A 21040-nucleotide genomic window follows, 5' to 3' on the forward strand; every position below is an offset into this window, starting at 1 on the left:
AGCCAGAGCTTGGCCAGTTCTGTGTGACTCCAGGAACTGAAAGCTTAAGGACTATGAATCTTCCTTGCTTCCTCTTGGGTTTATGTCTTGCATTTCCTCCTTCATCACAGTGACCATGTCAAGAAGGTTTGCCTCCTTTCATGGTACACCCATTTCCTCCCATCTCCTTCTAGCTCCTCATATGTTTTTTTGTCTTCCATTTTCTCCAGGGCAAGACCCAGCAGCAGAAGCCAAGAGGAGAGCCCGGAGTATGCAGGTGGGTACAGGGATGTCTGTCCAAAAGTGGCCTTTCTAGTCTTGACACTGAGGTGGCATTTGGAAAGCTTGGTTAAAACCCATTCATTTAAAGATATCTTTAAATGTATTTCAATTTCCTAATGCGCTCAGTGTACTCACCCAGAGTCCAGTCACTGGGAGTGTCCTCTGGTGGTGGAGTGCCCTGTCCCAGGGCAGCCCAGAGGCCAGGCTGTTCCTGTGGCAGCTCTGTGGAAGTGGGGCAGGGTTTTCCCCCTGGTCTGCTTCAAGTTGCAGCCTGCAGGAGCAGGTTTCCCTGTGCAGCTATTTAGAAATTTCCAAGGAATCTGTCCCATGAAATACGGAGCTTCAGATGATTTAGATTTACTTTGTGGACTCTCTTATATTTTGTGTCTCCACTTTGCAGCTCTGACTGGCTACCCTCTTGCCAAGAGGTTTTCCCTGGCAAGTCCCTTGCTGCTCCTTCCCTCCAAGCCATTGCCCCCCATCCAGAGGAGCTCTCCTTCTGCCATGCCAAGCAAGATGTGTAGCGGAGAGCAGGAGACTGGGAATGCTGGCAATGGCTGGGATGAGGAGAGTAGAAAAAACCAGGAGCTCAGAGTAGAGGGAAAAGGAAGAGAGGTAAGGAGACCAAGCTAAGTCCTTTGTGCTAAATTTTCATCTTATGTGCTGTCAGCAGAGCTCTGAGACCTCTTCCCTGACAGGAACTGACCCTTTCACTGAATTTTGAACAGGTCCTGGCTTGGCTCTCTAGCGGGGCCAGAAATGATGGGATACTAAGCATGGGTGGGCATCTGCCACTGCAGCCTCCTCCCCTATTCCTGGCCCGGCCATGGGGGCCCTGGAGCAAGTTGGGCAGGCAGAGACCTTGCAGAGAGCAGCAGGGCAGGGAGCTCTGCTGAACTCCCTAAATGGCAGTGAGGCTGAGATGATGGATGTGTGGGAGCTGGAGAGCAGCGAGCATCCCGAGAGCTCAGCAGCAGCATCTGGGCTGCAAGGCTGCTGGGGAAGTGTAGGAGGGAAGGGCAGCAGCAGCAGAAATGAGGGGCTTGAGACAAGCAGGTTTGGACATGCTGCAGAAGGGCTTTGTGGAGACTTGGCTGGAGATCAGCACTGGCTGTGAGACACCTTAGGGGCAGGGAGAGAAGAGTGATCTAAACCCACTGCCATGGCATCCAGAAGGCCAGGGGAGGCAGTGGCACCCCAGAACACCTTGATGTCAAATGTGCGGATGCCAGCTGGGAATGTAGTTGCATTTCCAGGGAAGTGAGAAGGTGGGGAGAGCTTGGAAATGTGGGACATGGTCTCTCCCTGTCCAGTTGCCTTTGCATTCCCAATCCACAGCCAAGCTGCTGCATCAGTTTGACTTTTCCTACCAGGTCCCAGTTAAGAGCATTGATAAAATTCTTGAGGCATCAAAGGGGGCAAGTGTGGATGGTTGATCTGAGCACTGTGTTCTACTCTTTCCAGACCTCCTTGCTGTGCTCCACTGGTGGGGAAATGAAGAAGAGACAATTGGGAAAATCTTTGATTCCTCGTCTGCGCAAGGCAGGAATTCCCCCTGTGGGCAGTGCTGCTGGGTCTGTGCACAGCTCTCTCCAGATGGATTTGCAGGAGTCCCAGGAGATGAGGTAAGCCAAGGTGTCTGCTGCTCCAGTGTTCTCTTCACCTCACTCTTCCCATCTCCTGTGGTGGTTTTGCACAGTCTCCCATGTATTTAGGCAAACCTCTGAGTATTCCACATTTTGCCCATCCAATGTCAAACCCAAGAGCAATGCCCCAAGAGCAGAGGTGGTGCTGGGGAAGAGGAGGCAGGGCTTCAAAGTGTCTCAGGATGGGTCCCCAGCTGGACTTGGCTGTTATTTCAGCCAGAGCTTGGCCAGTTCTGTGTGACTCCAGGAACTGAAAGCTTAAGGACAATGAATCATATTTGGGTTTAGGGGTTGCAATTCTTCCTTCATCACAGTGACCATGCTAAGAAGCTTTGCCTCCTTGCATGGTACACCCATTTCCTCCCATCTCCTTCTAGCTCCTCATATGTTTTTTTGTCTTCCATTTTCTCCAGGCCAAGACCCAGCAGCAGAAGCCAAGAGAAGACCCCGGAGCATGCAGGTGGGTACAGGGCATGTCTGTCCTAAAATGATCATTGGGATCTTGACTCAGAGGTGACACTTGGAAAGCTTGGATAAAACACATTCATTTAAAGATATCTTTAAATTAATTTCATTTTCTTGATGGGCTCAGTGGACTCTCCCAGAGCCCAATGACTGGGAGTGTTCTCTGGTGTTGCAGTGAAAATTCCTCCAGTGTGAAATGCTGAATGGCAGGAGCTGGAGGGGTACCTTGGCTCCTGGATGTGCTGTTCAGGAAAAGAAAACATTCCTCTCCTTCTTGTTCATGCGTTTTATCTCCCTGCAGGCTTTCTTGTGTCAAAATTAGAGTAGAAAATGAAGGAATTTAGTATGAAATGAGAAATGTTTCCACTCCTTCCTCCTGCTTTTGAAGGAGTAAACCATTCCTTGAGGTAGTTTCTGGTCTGAACCCTTTGAGATTTGATGGAGATTCATGGATTTTTGGTCTGCACTTGGTTATTCCTTGTTTTGCACTGTAAGGAATAGGGATACCTCCTATGATGAAAGTCCTTTTGAATTTTCCAGTGAAGGAGAAGGAGACTTCCAAATGGTTGTAGCCTAGGCAGGGTGTGAGTTTGTCATCCTCTGACAGCACTAGCCCAAAGCCACCTGTGGCAGGTTCCCAATGACAAATCTCTTCCCTGGCTGTCTGTGCCTGTGTCAGTGCTGCAGGCTGAGGCTGGGGGAGGGGATGCCTCCTGTCCCTGTCCCTGCCTTGCCTGATCCCTGACAAGTGGAATTGTGCCAGACAAAATGCAGTCTCTGGTGCATCTGGGTCATCCACTGCTTTCAAGCTGTAAGCTTCAATGACACTGTTGTAGTTCCTTTGGCATCTCTGGTTGTGTAATGATAGGAGAGATGAGACTTGGAGAACTAATTCTGCTGATGCAGAAAAAGGGCTCAGATCCCCTGGTCCCTTTGCTCAGGGTTTGTTCTGCCACATCCTGAGTATGGCACCTTTGGAATGACTCCTTAATTGTGTATATGCAACTGCAATGCTTACTGCAGCTAGGGAGTGGTAGTCCTCAGTAAGTAAATGACATTTTTTCTGGATTAATTCTGGACTATAAATCACTTCTCTCATTCATCCTTTCCGGTCTTTCTTTTGTTATTGACCCAATCATTCTGCAGGGTGATAGAATCCAGTTTTAAGACAGGTATACCTCTCATAGTCCTTGACTGCTACATGATTTTATCCTCTGTGAAACCATGTGAAGAATTAGTTCTCCTAGTTCTACCAGTTCTGTTGGGGAGTGTTTCAGAATGACCGGCCATCAGCTATTTCTATTAAGGACATTTTGAATTGTCAATATCAGCCAAGATCAAATTTATTTTGAGATAGGTCATGTTTATTTGGGTTTGGATGTCTCTGCTGAAAAGAAAGCAGAGAATAAACCCCTGGAACGAGGAAGGAGAGCAAAAGTGGAACTTTTGGATGAGAACTTTGTTCCCTGCAAATACAGGATTGCAGAATACTGGGCACATCTCATGAGGAAAGCTAAGCTTCTTTTGCCTCCAACACGTGGTGCCAGAGATTTACAGGAACCTTTGCTTCCATTCCCAGGCCTCTCACTGAGTCAGGCCAAGGAGACAGATCATCCCAGCAGTCCTGGTCTTAGGAGTGACAAAGAGCGGAGGGACAGCTTTGGAAAGGTAAGGGATAAGAACAGGGATGAGCAGACTTCCTTTCCAGTGGCTGTTTAGTGCTTGGCCCAAAATGTCACTGAAAATCATAATCTTCCACTCCTTGGGGGATGGGGATTCTCTTGGGAATGTATTTGACAGCTACAGAGCAATTGCTTGGCTATTTCCAGTAGTGCCAAGGTGACTGGTTTGGAGATGGTGCTAAGGTCACACCAGAAGCATTCTTTATGTGCAAAGGCTGGTTTAGAGGAGTTCGGAATGGCAGATCATGCTAGACATCAGTGAATGTGGGAGAAGTGCATCCTTGGATGCAGAGAAGCAAAGACTCTAATGTTGAGTGTAAGCAAGGCTGCAAACTAAAATGGGAGAGTTTGCTTTTTCCTGGTTACCTTTGTGGCTGTATCTCACAGCCCTCTCATTCTCAAGTTTTCTGCTCATTAACATCAGCGTTTGTGCAACTTGTTTTCACAAGACTCCTCCTTTTGGTCTGCTGGCCTCAGAGACCAAGTCCTTCAGAGCTGAGTCCTTCAGAAGCCAGGAAGTGAGAAACAGCTGCAATTCCTGGCCATGAGTGTTAAGCAAGAGCCATTCCCCCTCCTTGCTGGGTATTGCACATGGTTTTCATTCTTCTGCCATGGCCTGTAGGAACTGCACTGCCTGCTCACTGTCATGTGAGCTCTTCATCTGTCTTGGAGCACTCCTATGACTTTCATGCTTCAAGCAGGGCTTCCTGACATAGGTTGCAGTTGCAGCAGTGTGAGGTTGTGGCAGTGAAGTGTGTTCCACCTCACTCTGTGTAATTGCCAAGGTGAGCATGAGAGACATTCCTCTGAAACTATTGGAATGGATATGGAGCTGCATGGAAGACTGTGGCACTCTGTGCACTCTGTGCTCCTGATGAGATGTTGTGTCTGCTTGGTGTGTCTCTGCTTACAGTCTGTGATGTGTTTCCATTGCACCTAGACCCGCGCTGAATTGTGCAGGTTGGCTAAAGAGAACTTGGAGCTGAAGAAAATGGAGATTTTGATGGAAGAGATGAAGAGGAGACAAAATGAAAAATCCTTGCTGCTTCCTCCAGAGACATTTGAGCCTGGGGATGCAGCTGAAGCAAGTAAGTGGTGGCTACACTTGTAGTGGTCCTTTTTGACCACTTGCTTGCCCTTTGCACAATGTTGCAATCAGACTGGGGGGGCTGTTCTGCTTGCATCTGAGTAAGAAGCTTGCATTAGGATTTAATTCTGTTTCCCAAAGAAAAAGACAGAGACATGAAGTGTCTTGCCCATGGCCTCATTGAGTCAGTAACAGACTATTAGCTTCCCACCTCCACTTGTAAAGTCTTTCAGAGTAGAAAATTCTGTCTTGCAAAGTACACTGGGGCTTCAGACTCTCTCCTGGAGAGCAGCCTCCAGGGAAGGTGAGGCCAAAAGGATCTTTTTCAACCAGGCTGCAACCTGGAAGGAACAAAATTCCATTCCTTCTGATGAAAACACCAGAGATCCTTCTCCTGCCGCTCCCTGCTGAGGAGCTGGCGCTGTAGAGCTGTGCTGAAGCCCCAGGCAGTGCTTCTGTTGTAGCTCCAGGAGCAAGCAGCGTTCCCCACTGAATCCTGGCAGAGGGGCTCAGCCTGCAGGGCTGTGAGCGCTGCCCGAGGGCGGCAGCGGGGCCCTCAGGGGCAGCACTCAGCCCGAGGGCATCACACCAGGCTATCTGCACTTTGGTAACTTCCCTGCCTGCCTCTGGAACAGGAGAACAAAAGCAAAGCAATACTGGGTTTTCCTTGTTTCTTAGGAGAAGCGTCACTGCAGTTTGCTTTTAAACTAGAAGAGGGCAGATTTACATTAGATATTAAGGAGAATTTTTTTTAAATGAAGGGGATGAAAAGCTGGCAGGATTTGCCAAGGGAAGCTGTTGTTGGTCTATCCTTGAAGGTGTTCAGGGCCAGTTTACGTAGGGCTCTGAGAAACCTGATCTAGACAATGTCCCTGCTCACAGGGGTTGGATAGATGGTGGTTAAAGGTGCCTTCCAGCCCAAACTCCTCTGGGATTCTGTGATCACTGTCCCATGTTAGTGTGCCATTGTTATACTTGAAGTTCTTTGGGACAACAAAGAATGTTACCCAGCTCTAGCAACTTCTCTGGCCTTTTCCATCGTCACCCCGTCCAGCACTCTCCACTTACAGGCTCCTCTTTGGTCCCTGCAGGCTTCAGCCTACCACCTATCAATGGCACAGCTCCCAGTGTACAGAGAAAAGACCCTGGTAGCGCCATGAAGAAAACGGTCGTGAGAAAGCAGGACACGGTACCCTTACAGCCCAGTACGCCCACCCTCCATGGAGATGGCAGCTTCCCATGCAGCTCCTCAGGTAAGCCTGCTCCGTGGCAGCATTTTCCTGCAGGGGTTTGTCCTTGCAAAAGGAGCACGAACTGCCTCCTGCCTCAGCCAGCACAGCCAGGATCTTGGGTCCATAGTCTGTTCTGAGAATGAACAGCAAATCTACTTTGGAGTTACTGCAGCTTGGTAGTCTAGAATATTTGAAGTCAATGGAAACAGAGGCACTGTCAGGTGTGAAGGGTCAGGTGTGGCTGTTCCCTGGTTGTTGCTCCCTGGGGACTGAGCTGGGCCCAGCAGGGCTGGGTTCTTCAGGCTTGGCTTGGTGCTGTCACGAGGCAGCTGCAGGTCTCTCCTCAGGGACTTGCCGAGACCTCCTGTCCTCAGGGCTGTGGGAAATCAGGGTGCTGAGACAAGAGGGGCACCTGAGGGGTTCCCTCCTGGGCTGGCCAGTCCTGCTGTTGGCACTGCCTGGCAGGGAGTGGGAGCTCTGCGGCCTCAGGAACCTGCCGCTGGCTGTGGCACCTGTGGCACTTGGAGCTGGGGCTGTGGGGCAATTGTCAGGTTTAGCCTGGAGCTGTGCCCTGCTGGGGAGGCTGAGAGAAAGCAGGGAGCCCCAGGATCCAGAGAGCAGGGAAGTCTGTGCCCCAGTGGCAGTGTGTGCCACAGGGAACCCTGGCTGGGAGATGGGCTGCAGGCCGCTCCATGGCGGGTGCCTTGCCCGGGCCTGCAGCGCCCATGGCCGACCCTGTCCTTGCAGAGACCTCGCAGACAGCCACTGGTGCCCAGCGCCGAGAGGAGCCGCTCCGTGGGCTCAGGCAGAAGGACAGAGCCTTTTCAGACCCACAGCAGGCCTTGCAGGAGGCACTGTCCTTGCTGGGCAGCGACGACTGGTAAGAGAGGCCCCATCACTCTGTGTCCCTCTTGGCGTTAAGGTCGGTCAGAAGTGTGTCTTGCTGGTGCCTCTGAGCCCCGAGAGCCCAGAGGGCCAAAGGGCACTGCTGAAACCACTGTGGAGCTGTGAGAGGATAAAGAGTGGAGAGCAGCCTTTTCTTGGCCTTGCTCTGCAGCACTGCTCCAACTGCAGCAGGTCCATGCTGTTTCCTGGCTTTGGCTGCTGCTCCATGGAGCTGCAAAGGAAATGCTGAGGGAAGAGAGAAAGCTGTAGGACGAGATGCTTTGCTGGCTGAAGGCAGAAGCAGGATGGCAGCAGTTTTGAGTGTAGAGATTTGGGTGCCTTGGGCCACTGGCCCAGTGGGACTGAGTAAGATTCCTCTCTGCTCCCACTGCTGACAGCAATGGCAGGGACTCCTGCATGTGAGTCCCAGAAGCAGCTCCAGGCAGCTCCTCTTTTTGAGAAATGGACTGAGTTGTGCCTTCAGGTCCCTCTGCCTGCCAGTACTCCTGAAGGGCTCATGGCAGATAAGAAGGAAAGAGAAATAAAATCCTCTGGGAATCTTGCACTTTTGCAATTCAACTTTTCCTTCTCAAGGAGTCATACGGCTTGAGATGTTTTGTCAATACTCACAATGTGTCCCAAAACTCTACACAGACAGAAGGAGGCCCAGAGGTGATACCCTTACAAATGTTAGGTGATATTGGTTGTCTTTTTGATGTCTGGGTTAGCATCCACTCACTGGTGGATGCTTCATTCTCACAGGGATAAGCATGAAAAATTAGCCACGTTGCATCTCCTTGTGCAGTCTCCTTTGCTTTGCCCTTTCTCTTCTGCTTTCTCTTCCCCATTTCTCTTTGATGCCCTGGGAGGTGCAGAGAGCTTCTGCAGGTGTGGGGGTCCTGATGACACTCAGGGGTGCCCATGGGATCAGTTGCCAGCCCTGGCTGCAGCCCTGATGCCTCACACACCTTCCTGTAGCTGAGGGCCTGCACAAAGCAAGTGCTGAGAGATGGAGTTGTTTGCACCTTTTCAATAACACTTTGCTGTTGTGGGCGTTGTTTTAGGTCGGAGTGTTCTGGGAAAAGCCAGAGTTTTAACAGTTCTTGCCCAGGGGTGGAATCTTAATCTTCTGGGACATCCTGCTGCTTTTTTGGGGAACGTGTGAGGTGGAGTGGGTGACACACAGGCCTCGATTGTAGAGTGGAAACTCAGCTCCAGAGTGCCAGTGCAGACTCTCAGTGCTGAACTGCCTGCTGGGGCTGCCAAAGAAGGAAAATGTCCCAGTAACAGCCCAATGGGACTGTGTCTCAGGGACAGGTACAGGGAGGTGACAAGAACCAGCAGCATGGCCTGGCCTCACAGCTTCTAGGAAGCAGTGATGACAGAGGGACTTCATAGCAGAGATTTTCAGAAAGGTCACAAATGAAGACTCTGAAAGCCCTCTCTTTGCCTCTTGGATTTGTGTATGCTTTTAACAGCCACAGCATCCTGTGGCAATGTGTTCCACGATTTCATTAAGTACTCCTTGAAAAGCACCTGCCATGCTTTGACTGAGCTGCCAGCCTGGTGATTTCAGAGGGTGCTGCCAAGTGCTTGGGTAGAGAGAAAAATCAATCTTTTTTGTACTTGCCTTTCAGGGAACGGAAGAAGAAGGGACTCTTGAACATCACACTGCTGGCTGAGTCCCATTCAGAAGTCCTGCTCTGTCGACTTCGTGAGATTTGCTTGGCAGTTACCAGTGAGGTGAGAACATTGCTCTGAATTGTCCCCCATACTTGATACATGGCTTGTAGAGTAGAATATGTGCTTGTTCATCTCCATGTGTGCTCAGGGACTGCCTTCATTTCTGGTTTTAGACCTTCTATTTCTAATGTCTGTCAGCCATCTGTAGGATCTGTGTGTACATGTAGCTGTATTTACTGGCAGGTCGGGTATCTGACACTTGTCTGTGAGTGAGGTACCATTATAATGCAAGGCAGAAAAGAGACACTAATGATATGCCAGATTCCCAATCTCTGCCCAAGCTGTAATTGAAGACTGCAAATGAGTCTGTAGACCTGAGCCTGTGTTTTCTGTTTTCTGCCTGGGTGCTTCAACTACAGGTGTTGCTTTTTTGAACAGGAGCATCTGACTGTTTTATCTTTATGACTTGTGCCTTTATGGTTTGAAAGCAGCCCTTTCTTTATTTTGCTTCTATGTTTTTCAAATAAAAGGGCCTAAAATCAAAGCAGTAGACATTATAGAAAGGTTAAGTGGAACACTTTAGTAAAGCCTATTTTTCATGCCTGCAGTAAGCAGGTGTGTGGGCAGAAATTGGTGGCAGAGTAAGTGCCTTTCTGTGCTTGGGCTCTTCTGCTCCTACTGTGCTTTTATAAACAGTGGGATGTGTTGTGATTTTTTGGGAGTTTTGTCTAAGGAAACTGGTTTTCTTTTCAAGGTGATGCTTATGTTTCCCCTCATGACTTCCCCAGGTGACCAACCTCCGGTCCAACGTGTCCTGCTCTGCAATTGTCACTCTGGGAGAGCTCTTTGCAATCTTGGGGAAGGACATGGACTCCGAGGTGGATCAGATTGCTGCCGTCCTTCTCCACATGTTGCGGAACTCCCCAGAGTTTATTCAGAAGGTAGCCTGTCAGAGCCTGGGGATGATGGTAGAGAACGTGACTCCTACACGAGCAATGACTGCTCTCATGGACAATGGAGTCAAGTAGGTTCTTCTTTCTGTGATATTCTTGACCTTCTAGTGTGTGGGTGAGGGAAGGGATGACAGAGAGAACAGGAATGGTGGAAGGGAAGGGCCCTGTATCCTGCATCTTCTGTGGACTCAGTGACTTGATTCTCTGATCAACCTCATTTCTCCTTTCTGAGAAATAAGGAGGGTACTTGCTGGGGCATGGAGCACATCAGGGAGAATGTGCTGGGTGTGGCACAGCCCGCACAGCAGGTGCAGCTCCTGCCAAAAGGAGACTTGTGTGACTGCCCTGGCCTTAGAGCTCTGCTTTCTATTCAAACTGATGTTTCATGTTAGCCCTGAGATGATGAAGCACTTTCCAGGCACCCTCACTGGCTGAGTGCCATGGGACAGCTGAAGCAAATGCTGCCTTAAGTGTTGGTGCTGGGCCTGATAGTTCCCAAGAGACAGTCTCTAGAATAGGACAAGCTGTCTGAACTGACTGACACCCTTTCCTCAGCTTTGGAATAGGGTAAAACACTCAGACGTATCCTTTGCCAAGCTTTACAAAAGAAACAGACTGCATTGCTGGGTGTTCCTCAACTTCATGGCCCACAGCGTGTTTTCCCTGCATTTGTGTTTTCCCAGGGGTCTGCAGATTTGGGGATGAATGGGTGGAAAGAGCCTCATCCTGCTGCAGCTCTGGGTAGTGGGTGCCCTCTGATGGGTCAGCACGAGTTGTCCTTAATTTCTAAATAATTCATATGTAATCTATTACTTTAATCTTTCTCCGAGTAAACTTCGGGAAAGAAATTGAGCATCCAATAGTGCAGGGAGACTGAATGCTTCCGTTTTCCATGCAGACAGCCCTTCTGTACAATGCTAACTTTGTGTTTATCTGAGGACAGAACCTTCTACAGGTGTCTGCAGCTGCAGGGAGAAGCCAGGCTCCTTCCCCCAGCAAGGACAGGGAGCAGGCTGTGGCCAAGGCCTGTGCTGCTGCTGCTCCTTCTCCCTGTGTCCCAGGGTTTGCTCTCTCCTTCCCAGGAGCCGCTACGTCCCGGCACGGAAGTGTACGGCCCAACTCCTCCTGTCCTTGATGGAGAAAATGGGAGTCACGAAGCTTGCAGGCACACCCAGGGCTGAGAGGCTGGCACAGGTGGCAGGGACACTTGCTCAGGACAGTCACAAGGACACGAGGTAATGATCTTCTTTCACCTCCTAGAAAAGGAAAACCTGTTTTGTGTTTGGCTTTAAGCTAAAACCAGAAAGAGTGGAAACTCAAGGCAATAATAAGTGACCTCACAGTGTGGCTAAGGGGCACAGAATCATGGAATATGCAGAGTTGGAGGGAACCCATGTGGGTCATCCAGTCCAGCTCCCTGCCATGTGCAGGACAGCCCAAGAGTCACTCCATGTGCCTGAGAGCATTGTCCAAACGCTTCTTGAGCTCTGTCAGGCTTGGTGCTGTGACCACTGCTCTGGGTTGTCTGGGGACATGACTGTAGTGGGTAACCTGAGGTTGGCAGCAAGGAGCATTGCCAACTCCCTGTGACTTGAAAGATTCTTTACTGAGTTCACAAGAGCTCTGATTAGCCAGTCCAACAGTTTTGTTTAGCCTTAGGTGCACAAGAGAAAGCCAAAGTGTTGACTAATGTTCATCACTGAAGGATCCCAAACATCTGTTTCTCATTAACTTAAGACTTCCCTAGAAATATTTTAGAGGTCTTTAGCCAATGTATTCAGTCTTTCTAAACCTCTTCTGCAGATTTCTAGAGTGCTATTATGTGTGGCTCAGTAATCTCCCAATTTCTTCTTGAAGAAAACTGTGATTTCCTAGTGGCAAAACCACCCCAAGCCACCAAAATCCCCTTCCTTTGATGATGAAATTCCCATTAATAGCTGCCAAGAACACCAGAGCAACTAACTGCCCATGTGCATACAGATAGTATAGAATAATCAAAAGCAAGGATGAGGTGTTTTGTCCTGGCGTCCCTGCCAGTTAAAGGAAGGAAAATTGATGTGCAAGGGCAGCAGAACACTGCTAATAGGCTCTGACAACAAAGCAGATGTGTTTCCCTTGTTGCCTGGGGTCCTTTGATCCCACAGAAACACACCCCCAGTTTCAGAGAGAAATGGTATTTTTCTGTTGGCCCACATTCTCCTCTTGCCTCTTGTGTTCAGCTGACAGCACTGTGCAGTGTCAAGTGAGGTAAATCTCCCTCTTTGCTGAGTGTAGGTAACGCCCTCTCATGCAAACATTGCACCCGATGAGTTTAAGGCATCAGCCTCTTCTGTTAACACTCTTCCTTTGTTAAATTTTCTTTTTTTCCTTCCTTCCTTCCTTAGGCATTATGGACAGGAGATGGTGAAGATGTTGCTTAGTAATCAAAAATTTAAAAAGCTTTTGGAACAATCTCTTTCTACGCATGACCTGGAAGATATCCTGAAGAGAATTAAGAAGAAAGTAAGTGCTTGGCAGGACAAATGTCTCCTTTGTGCAAGTATTGCCACTTCTAATAGGAGATCAAACATACCCAATGTGTCTGTATCTCATTCCTCTTTTGCTGAATCACTTTATTCCTGAAAATGAGCTGTTAATCCTCAGCCTGTTCTTCTGCAGACCACAGAGGAACTGTATTATTAGGGGAAAAGTGGGGTTTTGAATACTTTGAATATGGGTCACAAAGAGGAAAGGGAGAGAGGAGAAAATGGGTTTACATTCACGTGTAAGCCCCCACAGCACTCTCCCTACCCTGCCCTCAGTAAAGCAATTAAGTGACAATAGTGCTTCTGAACATAACAGAGTCTTTGCAAAAGAGACTCTAAGTCTCTTAGTAGTACCAAGAAAATTCCCAAATATACAAAAGATGTCCAAGTCAATCCTAGTTTCTACAATTATTGTCTGTCTTTTAGGAATACTGCCCTGCTGTCAAGCCCTGTGGAGCTGGAAGAAGCTTGGTAAATTCAGCAGCATCCAGTGGAAAATCATTTCTTTTATTGGGAGGGATTTTATTCTTTTTATCTACATTACAGAAGGGAATGTTTCTTTATGCAGGGGCAGGGAGAATAAGTGTTGAACCAAATCAACTTCCAACACAATGGGCCCACCCCCAAAGAGTCCAATTTTTTCTGCTGCTTCCTTTAAGACCACTCATTGCCTACCAGTTTGCATAATTCCCATTTATGGTCAAAACTAATAAATTTGGGATTTTAGACAGCAGCTCAGTATGGTAGCACCCATGACCTGCCTTGGGCTACCAAAAACAAAGAGTTGGCATCACTGAATCTCTGGTCTGTTTATTTCTGTAAGTTAGGAAATGTTTCCCTAGGCCTTGGTAGCAGTGATCCTGGTTCTAACTGGTGTTTTAAAGAGGGAATTTCCTAGTTCTATTCTAAAGATTGATGGGGTTTCTCTGTGTCTCTGTAGGGGATGGAAAACCAGAAGGCTGAACTCCCACCTGTGCAGGAGCCGGTGAAGAAGAGGAATGATGGCTCCAAGGAGCCCCAGGCCACATCGCCTCCTAGCAAATGGTACTGAGCACTTTTGCCAGATGTGACAAAGCCCATGACAAGCTTCATATGCCTCTTCCTCAGGCACATCTTTCTGATGGAGATGACCAGTGCCAAAGACTGTTTCCTTTCCCTACAAATGCTCTAGGATAAAAAATATCTATTTCTGCATTGTGTTGAACACAGTTTCTCTGGAGGGCTTTCCACAAATACTGGGCGACAAAAAGTCACCCATTGCTTGCAGTTCAGATGATCCAGTGCAGTGGCAAGGGCAGGGCTGTGGAGGCTAGGAGAGGGCCAAGTCTCTGCTGCCTGACTTGAGACAAGTAAATTCAACCAGGGTTTTTTTCATCCAAGTGGAGTCCTTTTTAGATGTGTGTTTTAATGAGAAGTCCCAGTCTAGAGGCAGGATGCCATTCCTCAAACAAGCAGTTCCCTTCCATGAGGTTTGGTCTAGCTGATTGTTGGTTTTCTTACCCTCAAACAGCAGTACCAAGTTTGAGTAGTAAGGAGCAAGACAATTCCTAAGCCATTTTGGTCAACAGGTATCTCAAGGTGGACTTTTTGTCTTGTGATTCCTGTCCTTCCTACAGTTTGCTTGATGGACAGTGTGTTTGGTTTATTTCCCCCTGTGCTGCAATCAGCATTTAAGACAGGAATTTGATCCTTGCTGTCTCTTCATGCCAGTGGCAGAGCTACTTGTACTGTTTTCCTCTGACAACAGAGGGGATTTATTTAGCTCTGTCATGCTCAGCGGTGGCAAGAAAGTGACCACATGCCTCAGTAGCATAGCTAGCATCTTCCCATTCTCATGGAAGAGACAGGTTGATCCAAGAGGATTATTCCCAGTGGGTTTGTTACACTGTGCATCTAGTTTCTAGGGAAGAAAATGAAATGTGAGCGTAGTTCTGGGATGTCTGATTTCTGTTTTTCTCTCTGTTACTGATTTTCTGGATCATTTAGCTATGCCCCTGTTCATCTGTTCAGATGCATCTGAGCTACTTTTGCAGATTGTCATGCCTGGTTGTAGAGACACTTCTCCAGAATGGTGAGATTCCTTATTATAAGACACACACGTCCCGTATGAGGAGGCATTTAAACTTGGAAGCAGTGTCTCTCTTTCCCCACAAAGCAACGTGGCCTGTGTGTCTTAGAAGCCATCTGAAGATAGATCAGATGCATCTCATCCTTGGTTTTCCTGCGTGAGCACTGGGAGAATGTGACTTGCAGATTGTTTCCCATAATGATTGTCATGAGGTCCACGTTGTTCTTCACTTCAGAGCCTCATGATTTTCTAGCTTGAAACCACATCATTAGGAAAGCTCCCCAAGATTTTTGGCTCACAATTAACTGAAGGGATTATCAGAAACAGATCCTAATTTGACTTTGTTTTCCAGGGCAAAGTCTGCCACTGGTGGACGCCGCCTACACCGTGCAAGAGCCCAGGTCACGTTACCTGTATCTGTGGAAGAAAGGGAGCTGCTCCAGAAGCTTTACCATCTCCTGGAAGCCAAGGCGTTCCAGACACGGATGGAAGGAGTGGCACTCCTCCTAGACCTGTCCAAAACCAGACCCCAGCTCATCTCCACTAACATTGTCCAAGTATGTAGGATATCTTCATTGCTCCTTTCATTTAGCTCCTTTCCCAAGCCTGCAGAAGTAAATTCAATTCAGTGTGTCTTGGCACTATATCCTGGCTGTTTGGGACCGACTGGCCCTTCTTATCCAGACAAATTAATTGAGCTCCAGGCTTCAGGACAAGTTATTTCAGTCCAGCTGTATTTGTCTGGTAGGTGCCTATTGCTGCTGTTCATCAGATGATGGCAGAATTTTCTGCTGGTGTAACCTCTGCTGTCTCCTACTCCCAGTTGGGTTAAGTGGAGGGAATTGAGCCATTGAAGACGTGGCAATTATTCTCTAGAGAAAAAATGGGTTTGCATGGGGAAGAGAAGTATCAGGCTGGGTTGGTTTAAACAAAATGTTTTTAAAAGGATACTTCTGTGAACTCCATCTTGTCTTGCACAGGTAAAACTCATTTCCATCCTCGTCCCTATTCCTCTTGGTAAAGATGGTGCTCACCCTTCTTGGGGGGCCTTTTTTTCTCTTTGGAAAGGAAGAAAACAAATAAGGACAGATCCATCCCTTTTCCTCCCTGTAGCTGCTTTTCCCCTTTTTCCAGAAAAGTGTGCCTGATAATGTGGCTGTCAAGGGACTGAACCTGCTGGAATGAGAGCTGTACAGCACATTATATTTCACAAGTCCACCTGTTAGTCAGAGCAATGGTCTGGATCCTGGAAGAGTTGATCTGAGCCCTGCCCTTCTCCAGACACAGGTTCTGAGACAGAGAAAATAAAACTTAGATCTCCTCCAACCATATTTTAGGCGAAATCATAGCTGTCCTCAATACTTGAGGCAACTGTATAAAAAACTGGGCATTGTAAACATCTGCTTCCATACTTGTAAAGCAAAGGTAGTCTTTTGAATTAATAAATGGAATTGATTTAATGATTTATAGGTGGAGAGAAACACCATAGGAACTTTTCTGTCCCCACCCAAACCTCTTAAAAACAGATGAAAATCTTTCAAGCAGCATGAGGTTGTGCAACCATTCCAGTGTGTGGCTCACAGGAAAACAGTGAAATTGTGCAAGCAAGGGCTGACCTGACAGAAAGGATCACTTTCATCTTTTAGATTCCTGAGTGCTCATTTCTACATCGCCTCTTCAAAAAAGGTCATTTTAATCAAGCTTTCATGTTGTTTGTTCTCTTCACAGATTTTTGATTATTTTGGCCTGAGAATCTGTGACACACATAAGAAAGTGAAGCAGAAGGCGCTGGAGGCACTGGCAGAAATCATAGGACTGCTGCAGGACGCCATGAACCCATTGATGATCCGTTTGGTTGAAGGCATAACAAAGAACCTAAACTCAAAGGATCCCGGGGTTCATGCTGCAGCTATGATGGCACTGGACCAATCTGTTGTGCATTTAGGTAAGGCTGAGCCCTGGCATGGACTCTCCTCACCTGTGTCTCTGTCTCTCCGACACAAGAGAACGCTGAGTGCCTTGGTAGCTGTTGCTGTCTGTGGAATGCTCCAGCTGACACCCACCAGAAGCTGTGCAGGTGCAGTCCTTATGCACCATCCCCAACTGGCTGGAATGTGCAGCAGCATTTCCCAACAGTCCCAGGAGCCCTTGGCTCTGTGCTGCTGGTCTGAAGAGCAAGTCCTGGACTAGAGCTTTGCTGCAATTCAAAGGCAAAGGGGTTTTGGAGTTTGCTTGGGCCCCGTCTGACTTGCCAAATGAACAGCTTTGCTGTAGGCATGAAGGGACACCGGCCCATCAGAGCTTCTGCACAGCAGCCACCTGGAAGGCTCTACATTATAGGCAGTAGCTGCCTGTTTTCCACCTTTCTTCTTCGTCTTCTTTTTCAAAGGGGACCATAGGATTCATCAAGTTCATTTCTTTATAACACATGGGTCAAAATCCATCTGTCAATGATGCCTTGTTCCACACGTTGTTTTGCATGGGACAAGAAGGAAATGGCAAATACCTACAGAGGCAAGGGCAGCTGTAAATTTTTCTGCCACCCAGATTGATGTCAGCTCTGAAAATGCCACACTGGGGGAATATGGCTGAACAATGGAGTGTTGAAGAGGCAGGTCTTCAAGGGGAGTTTCCACTTTCTCCACCTCAGCTGCTCTGTGAAGTCAGGGATTACCTGACTCAGTGCCTCTCTGTGTCCCAAGTATGGGCTTCTTCCTTTTGGCTCTGCGATGCAGAACCTTTTCACTGCTTCCATGTGACTGAACTCTTGAGGACCCTGATGTGAAATGTTTTAACATAGCTCCTGGTGGAGCAGACAACTTTGGATTTACAAATGTGAAAGGAGAGCTTTTCTTTTGGCATTTTAAACACCGACAAGTAGGCTGGAAGGAAAGAAGAAAAGGATTCAAAAATCAGCAGAAATTGACTTTATTGTATAAAATGGGGTTGCCCCTGCTTTTTCCCTCGCCACTGTCCTCTCTCCTATGCCCTCAGAAGAGTGAACAGAAACGTGTGTTTCACTTGTAGATGAAGTATCACTGATGAAAGAGCTCTGCCACCAATGGAGACAACTGAGTGGCCAAGCTCTGCTGGATGTCATGGAGCGTATCACAGGTACGGCCTCCCCTCCTAAGCCAAGAGGTCTCCGAGGGAGTATTTACAGGGAATGCTAGTGAACAGACAGTAGAGTAGCTCCTCCACATCAGGAGGTGCTGAGCTCTCACTGGGGCCCTTCTCAAGTCCCATAGTGGCCAGTGTCTTTAATTGCATTTCAACTCAAATGAAGTCCAGTTTTTGAATGGGTACCATAACCCTTTCCGCTTAGCCAAATTGGTTTTGGGTACTTTCAGGAGCTTTTTCAATGTTGATGACTGCTGGTGGATTAACAGCATAGAGGAAATGAAGTTTCTTCCACCACAGAATAGTAAATGGCTACTACATAACAGTTTGCCTGATCAGGAAACAAGACTGGTCTCCTGAGCATTTCAGGTTTTGATCTTTCAGCCAAATCTGCCATGCAAGGAGCCTGTTGGTAGTCACTTTTTGTCTGTGTTTGATATAGTTCAGTTCAGAAAATGAGCAGAGAGCAGATTCCAGAGGCAATGTGAGAAAACCCTCGTGTTTTGGCTAAATTTCAGTCCCCTGTGTAGCCTTTTTCTCTCTCTATGCCCCTATTTCAGTGCACATTTTAAGAAGAAATGCTATTAACATTGGGAGGGGAAATGCCATTAAAATGTGGAGATGCTCAAGTGCCAGGGCAAATGCCAGGGCAATGGGTCTGGGTAATTCTCCTAGACACCCTGAGGTTTGAAACAGCTCTTTGTTGGAAGCCACAAAAGCATTCTGCCAAAGACACCAGCTAGTCTCTGGTGGTTCTCATCCAGCTGTCAAGTAGCAGCCATCTCTGGTGGGCTGGAGTTTTGAAGTGTGTTCTAATACTGCCCTTTGCTGTGGGCCACAGAGCAAAGGGGAGAGCCAGATTAGACTTTTGGCCCTTGACATCAAAGTTACAAAAATGGAATCATTGCTTTTATTAGAAATCTCTCAATTGTCTCTCTAGGGTGCAATTCCAAATCTTCTATGTGGGTTTAGACAACTTGTTAATGGAAATAGAAGGCAATTTGACGTTTCATTCATTGTTCATGCAGAAAGAAATTGTGCAATAATTGAGTAAAGGTACAAAGTCTGCCACAGGTACAAGGCTCTGGTGGGAGATATTAGTTCCGAGGGTTGGTGGTTGTGTTTCAAGGATGATCAGCGGCTTTGCCCATTTCTGGTTCATGGGGCTGTGTGTGCTGTTTCACTGATCTTGGCCCAAGAGGCTTCCAAGAAGCAAGAGCAGAGGTAGATCCCTGTTTGCATGGAGGCTGGTGGGTAAGCAGCTGTGTCGCTCTCCCGGCAGTGCTTGTGGAATGGGCTCATGCCAGGAGCCCTGAAGCGGTCGAGCGCTACGCCCTGCCCGTGCTCTGGTCCTGCCTGGAGAACAAGGCGCTGCCTGTGCGAAGCGCCAACGTCTGCGCTGTGGTCACCAAGCTGGCCTGTGCCCTCTGCGAGGCACTGGGCAGCCAGATCATTAAGTTTGCTGACAGCACACCTCCACACGTGCAGGAAAACCTCAACAGCCTTCTGGGCTGGTGAAGGTTTGATGTTCTCCAGAAAGCGGACAAATTTCTGAGCTGGACACCACCAGACGTGACTTTTCAGCTGTGCCAGAAATGACAAAATACTAAGGAAGGGTGTGCATCTGCCCCCATTCTGTTGTGCATCTGCCCCCACTCTGTTATCAGCATTGCCCTTCCTAGTCATGACATGGGGGGCCTGAAGCAACTGCAGACTGATGACAAGGTGAAGATGAAGTATGGATCAGCCTCAAGTGAACCCAGACTGAGGAAAAGGTGAAGACTAAGCATGAATCAGCCTGAAGCAACTGCAGACTGAGGACAAGGTGAAGACCAAGCATGGATCTGCCTCACACAGAGGTGAGGTGGGAGCTGGGCTGCTCTCTGTTGGGGGGAAGGGTCTTGTGGCAGCCCAGAGAAGCTGTGCACATTGGCAGGGAACACTGGCTTGAATTACACAATGGCTGTGCACATTGTGCCCTGCATGTGGACCTGCAATCAGCTGTGCTGCTGGCAGTGCCCCGTGGAGCTGTAGGGCTGCTCAGCTGTGGGGCAGGGAGAGCAGCAGCAGGGTGCATGTGCAGCTGAGCCATGGCTGGAGAGCACAGGGCTCTGGGCTCCCTGCTGTCCCAGGGCAGCCCAGAGGCCAGGCTGTTCCTGTGGCAGCTCTGTGGAAGTGGGGCAGGGTTTTCGAACTGGCCTGCCTCAAGTTGCAGCCAGCAGGAGCATGTTTCCCTGTGCAGCTGTTTAGAAGCTTCCAAGGAATCTGTCCCATGAAATACGGAGCTTCAGATGCTTTAGGTTTGCATTCCAGGCTCTGTTAAACTTTGTGTCTCCACAGATACGACCGGCTACAGTCTTTCCAAGAAGTTTTCTCTGGACATTTCCACTATTCCCTTACCAGGAAAGTCCTTGCCTGCAGTCCAGAAGCGCCCTTTCTCCAAGATCAGGAAGAAGCTGCCGACTGTCCAAAGAATATTTCAAGTTAGGATTTAGGCTTTAGGATTATCAAGAAGAGGATTCACCAAGAAGAGCATTCATCAAGAATAGGATTCATCAACTATAGGATTCATCCAGATTAGGATTCATCAAGAATAGGATTCACCCAGGTTAGGATTCATCAAGAATAGGATTATCTGCAATAGGAGTTAGGATTTTGGAATAGGTTTAGGCTTCATAGTTACGGATGTATCTGTGTTCGGATAGTTTTGAATAAATGTGTTTGATTGTATATTTAAATTTTGATGAGATATTTTAATTGTATATATTTTATTTTGATGATTTTAAAAAACTAAAAAAATAAATAAAATTTATATAAACCAAAGGAGAGTATGAGACCAGGATCTCCTAGCCTGGAGATTATGGGAGTGCAGCTCACTTGATGTGCCAGTGTCTCACCACATCCCTTCCTTGCTGGGCCTCTCCTCTTCCTCTTTTGCCATGTTTTCTTTGTGTCACTTGTGCTGCTGTTTTTGACTTGTCATGACAACAGGGCCACACATTGACATGTCTGGGGGACAATGGATCCAAAAGAACCTGTCTAGTCAAAAGTTCTCTACCTAGATGAGTTCTGTGCTCACCTCCTGCTCACTGCTCTGCAAGTGTGGCTGCATTCCCAGCTGGCATCCATACGTTTGACATCAAGGTGTTCTGGGGTGCCACTGCGTCCCCTGGCCTTTTGGATGCCATGGAAGTGGGTTTAGATCACTGTTCTCTCCCTGCCCCTAAGGTGTCTCACAGCCAGTGCTGATCTCCAGCCAAATCCCCACAAAACCATTCTGCAGCATGTCCAAACCTGTTTGTCTCAAGCCTCTCATTTCTGCTGCTGCTGCCCTTCCCTCCTACACTTCCCCAGCAGCCTTGGAGCCCAGATGCTGCTGCTGAGCTCTCGGGATGCTCGCTGCTCTCCAGCTCCCACACATCCATCATCTCAG

At 48.1% G+C, this 21040-nt stretch overlaps 1 protein-coding gene across 1 annotated transcript in view; it reads left to right on the forward strand.

Annotated features, from left to right (window-relative positions):
* The window catches only part of LOC135291773 (TOG array regulator of axonemal microtubules protein 2-like), a 39476-nt gene extending 19172 nt beyond the window's left edge, over positions 1–20304 (forward strand). Inside the window, exons 18-36 of the mRNA XM_064406030.1 lie at positions 210–256; positions 662–876; positions 1726–1886; positions 2321–2367; positions 3952–4040; positions 4995–5142; positions 6233–6394; positions 7094–7253; positions 8896–9001; positions 9730–9965; positions 10977–11129; positions 12279–12396; positions 12846–12890; positions 13360–13463; positions 14840–15044; positions 16216–16432; positions 17515–17601; positions 18890–19466; positions 19948–20304. Of these exons, the coding sequence (XP_064262100.1) occupies positions 210–256; positions 662–876; positions 1726–1886; positions 2321–2367; positions 3952–4040; positions 4995–5142; positions 6233–6394; positions 7094–7253; positions 8896–9001; positions 9730–9965; positions 10977–11129; positions 12279–12396; positions 12846–12890; positions 13360–13463; positions 14840–15044; positions 16216–16432; positions 17515–17601; positions 18890–19125 (2536 nt within the window). The 3' untranslated portion in view covers positions 19126–19466; positions 19948–20304. The remainder of the gene's footprint in view (positions 1–209; positions 257–661; positions 877–1725; positions 1887–2320; positions 2368–3951; positions 4041–4994; positions 5143–6232; positions 6395–7093; positions 7254–8895; positions 9002–9729; positions 9966–10976; positions 11130–12278; positions 12397–12845; positions 12891–13359; positions 13464–14839; positions 15045–16215; positions 16433–17514; positions 17602–18889; positions 19467–19947) is intronic.
* The last annotated feature ends 736 nt before the right edge of the window (positions 20305–21040 follow it).

This window comes from Passer domesticus, unplaced genomic scaffold (genome assembly GCF_036417665.1).
Source record: "Passer domesticus isolate bPasDom1 unplaced genomic scaffold, bPasDom1.hap1 HAP1_SCAFFOLD_116, whole genome shotgun sequence".
Classification (NCBI taxonomy): Eukaryota; Metazoa; Chordata; class Aves; order Passeriformes; family Passeridae; genus Passer; species Passer domesticus.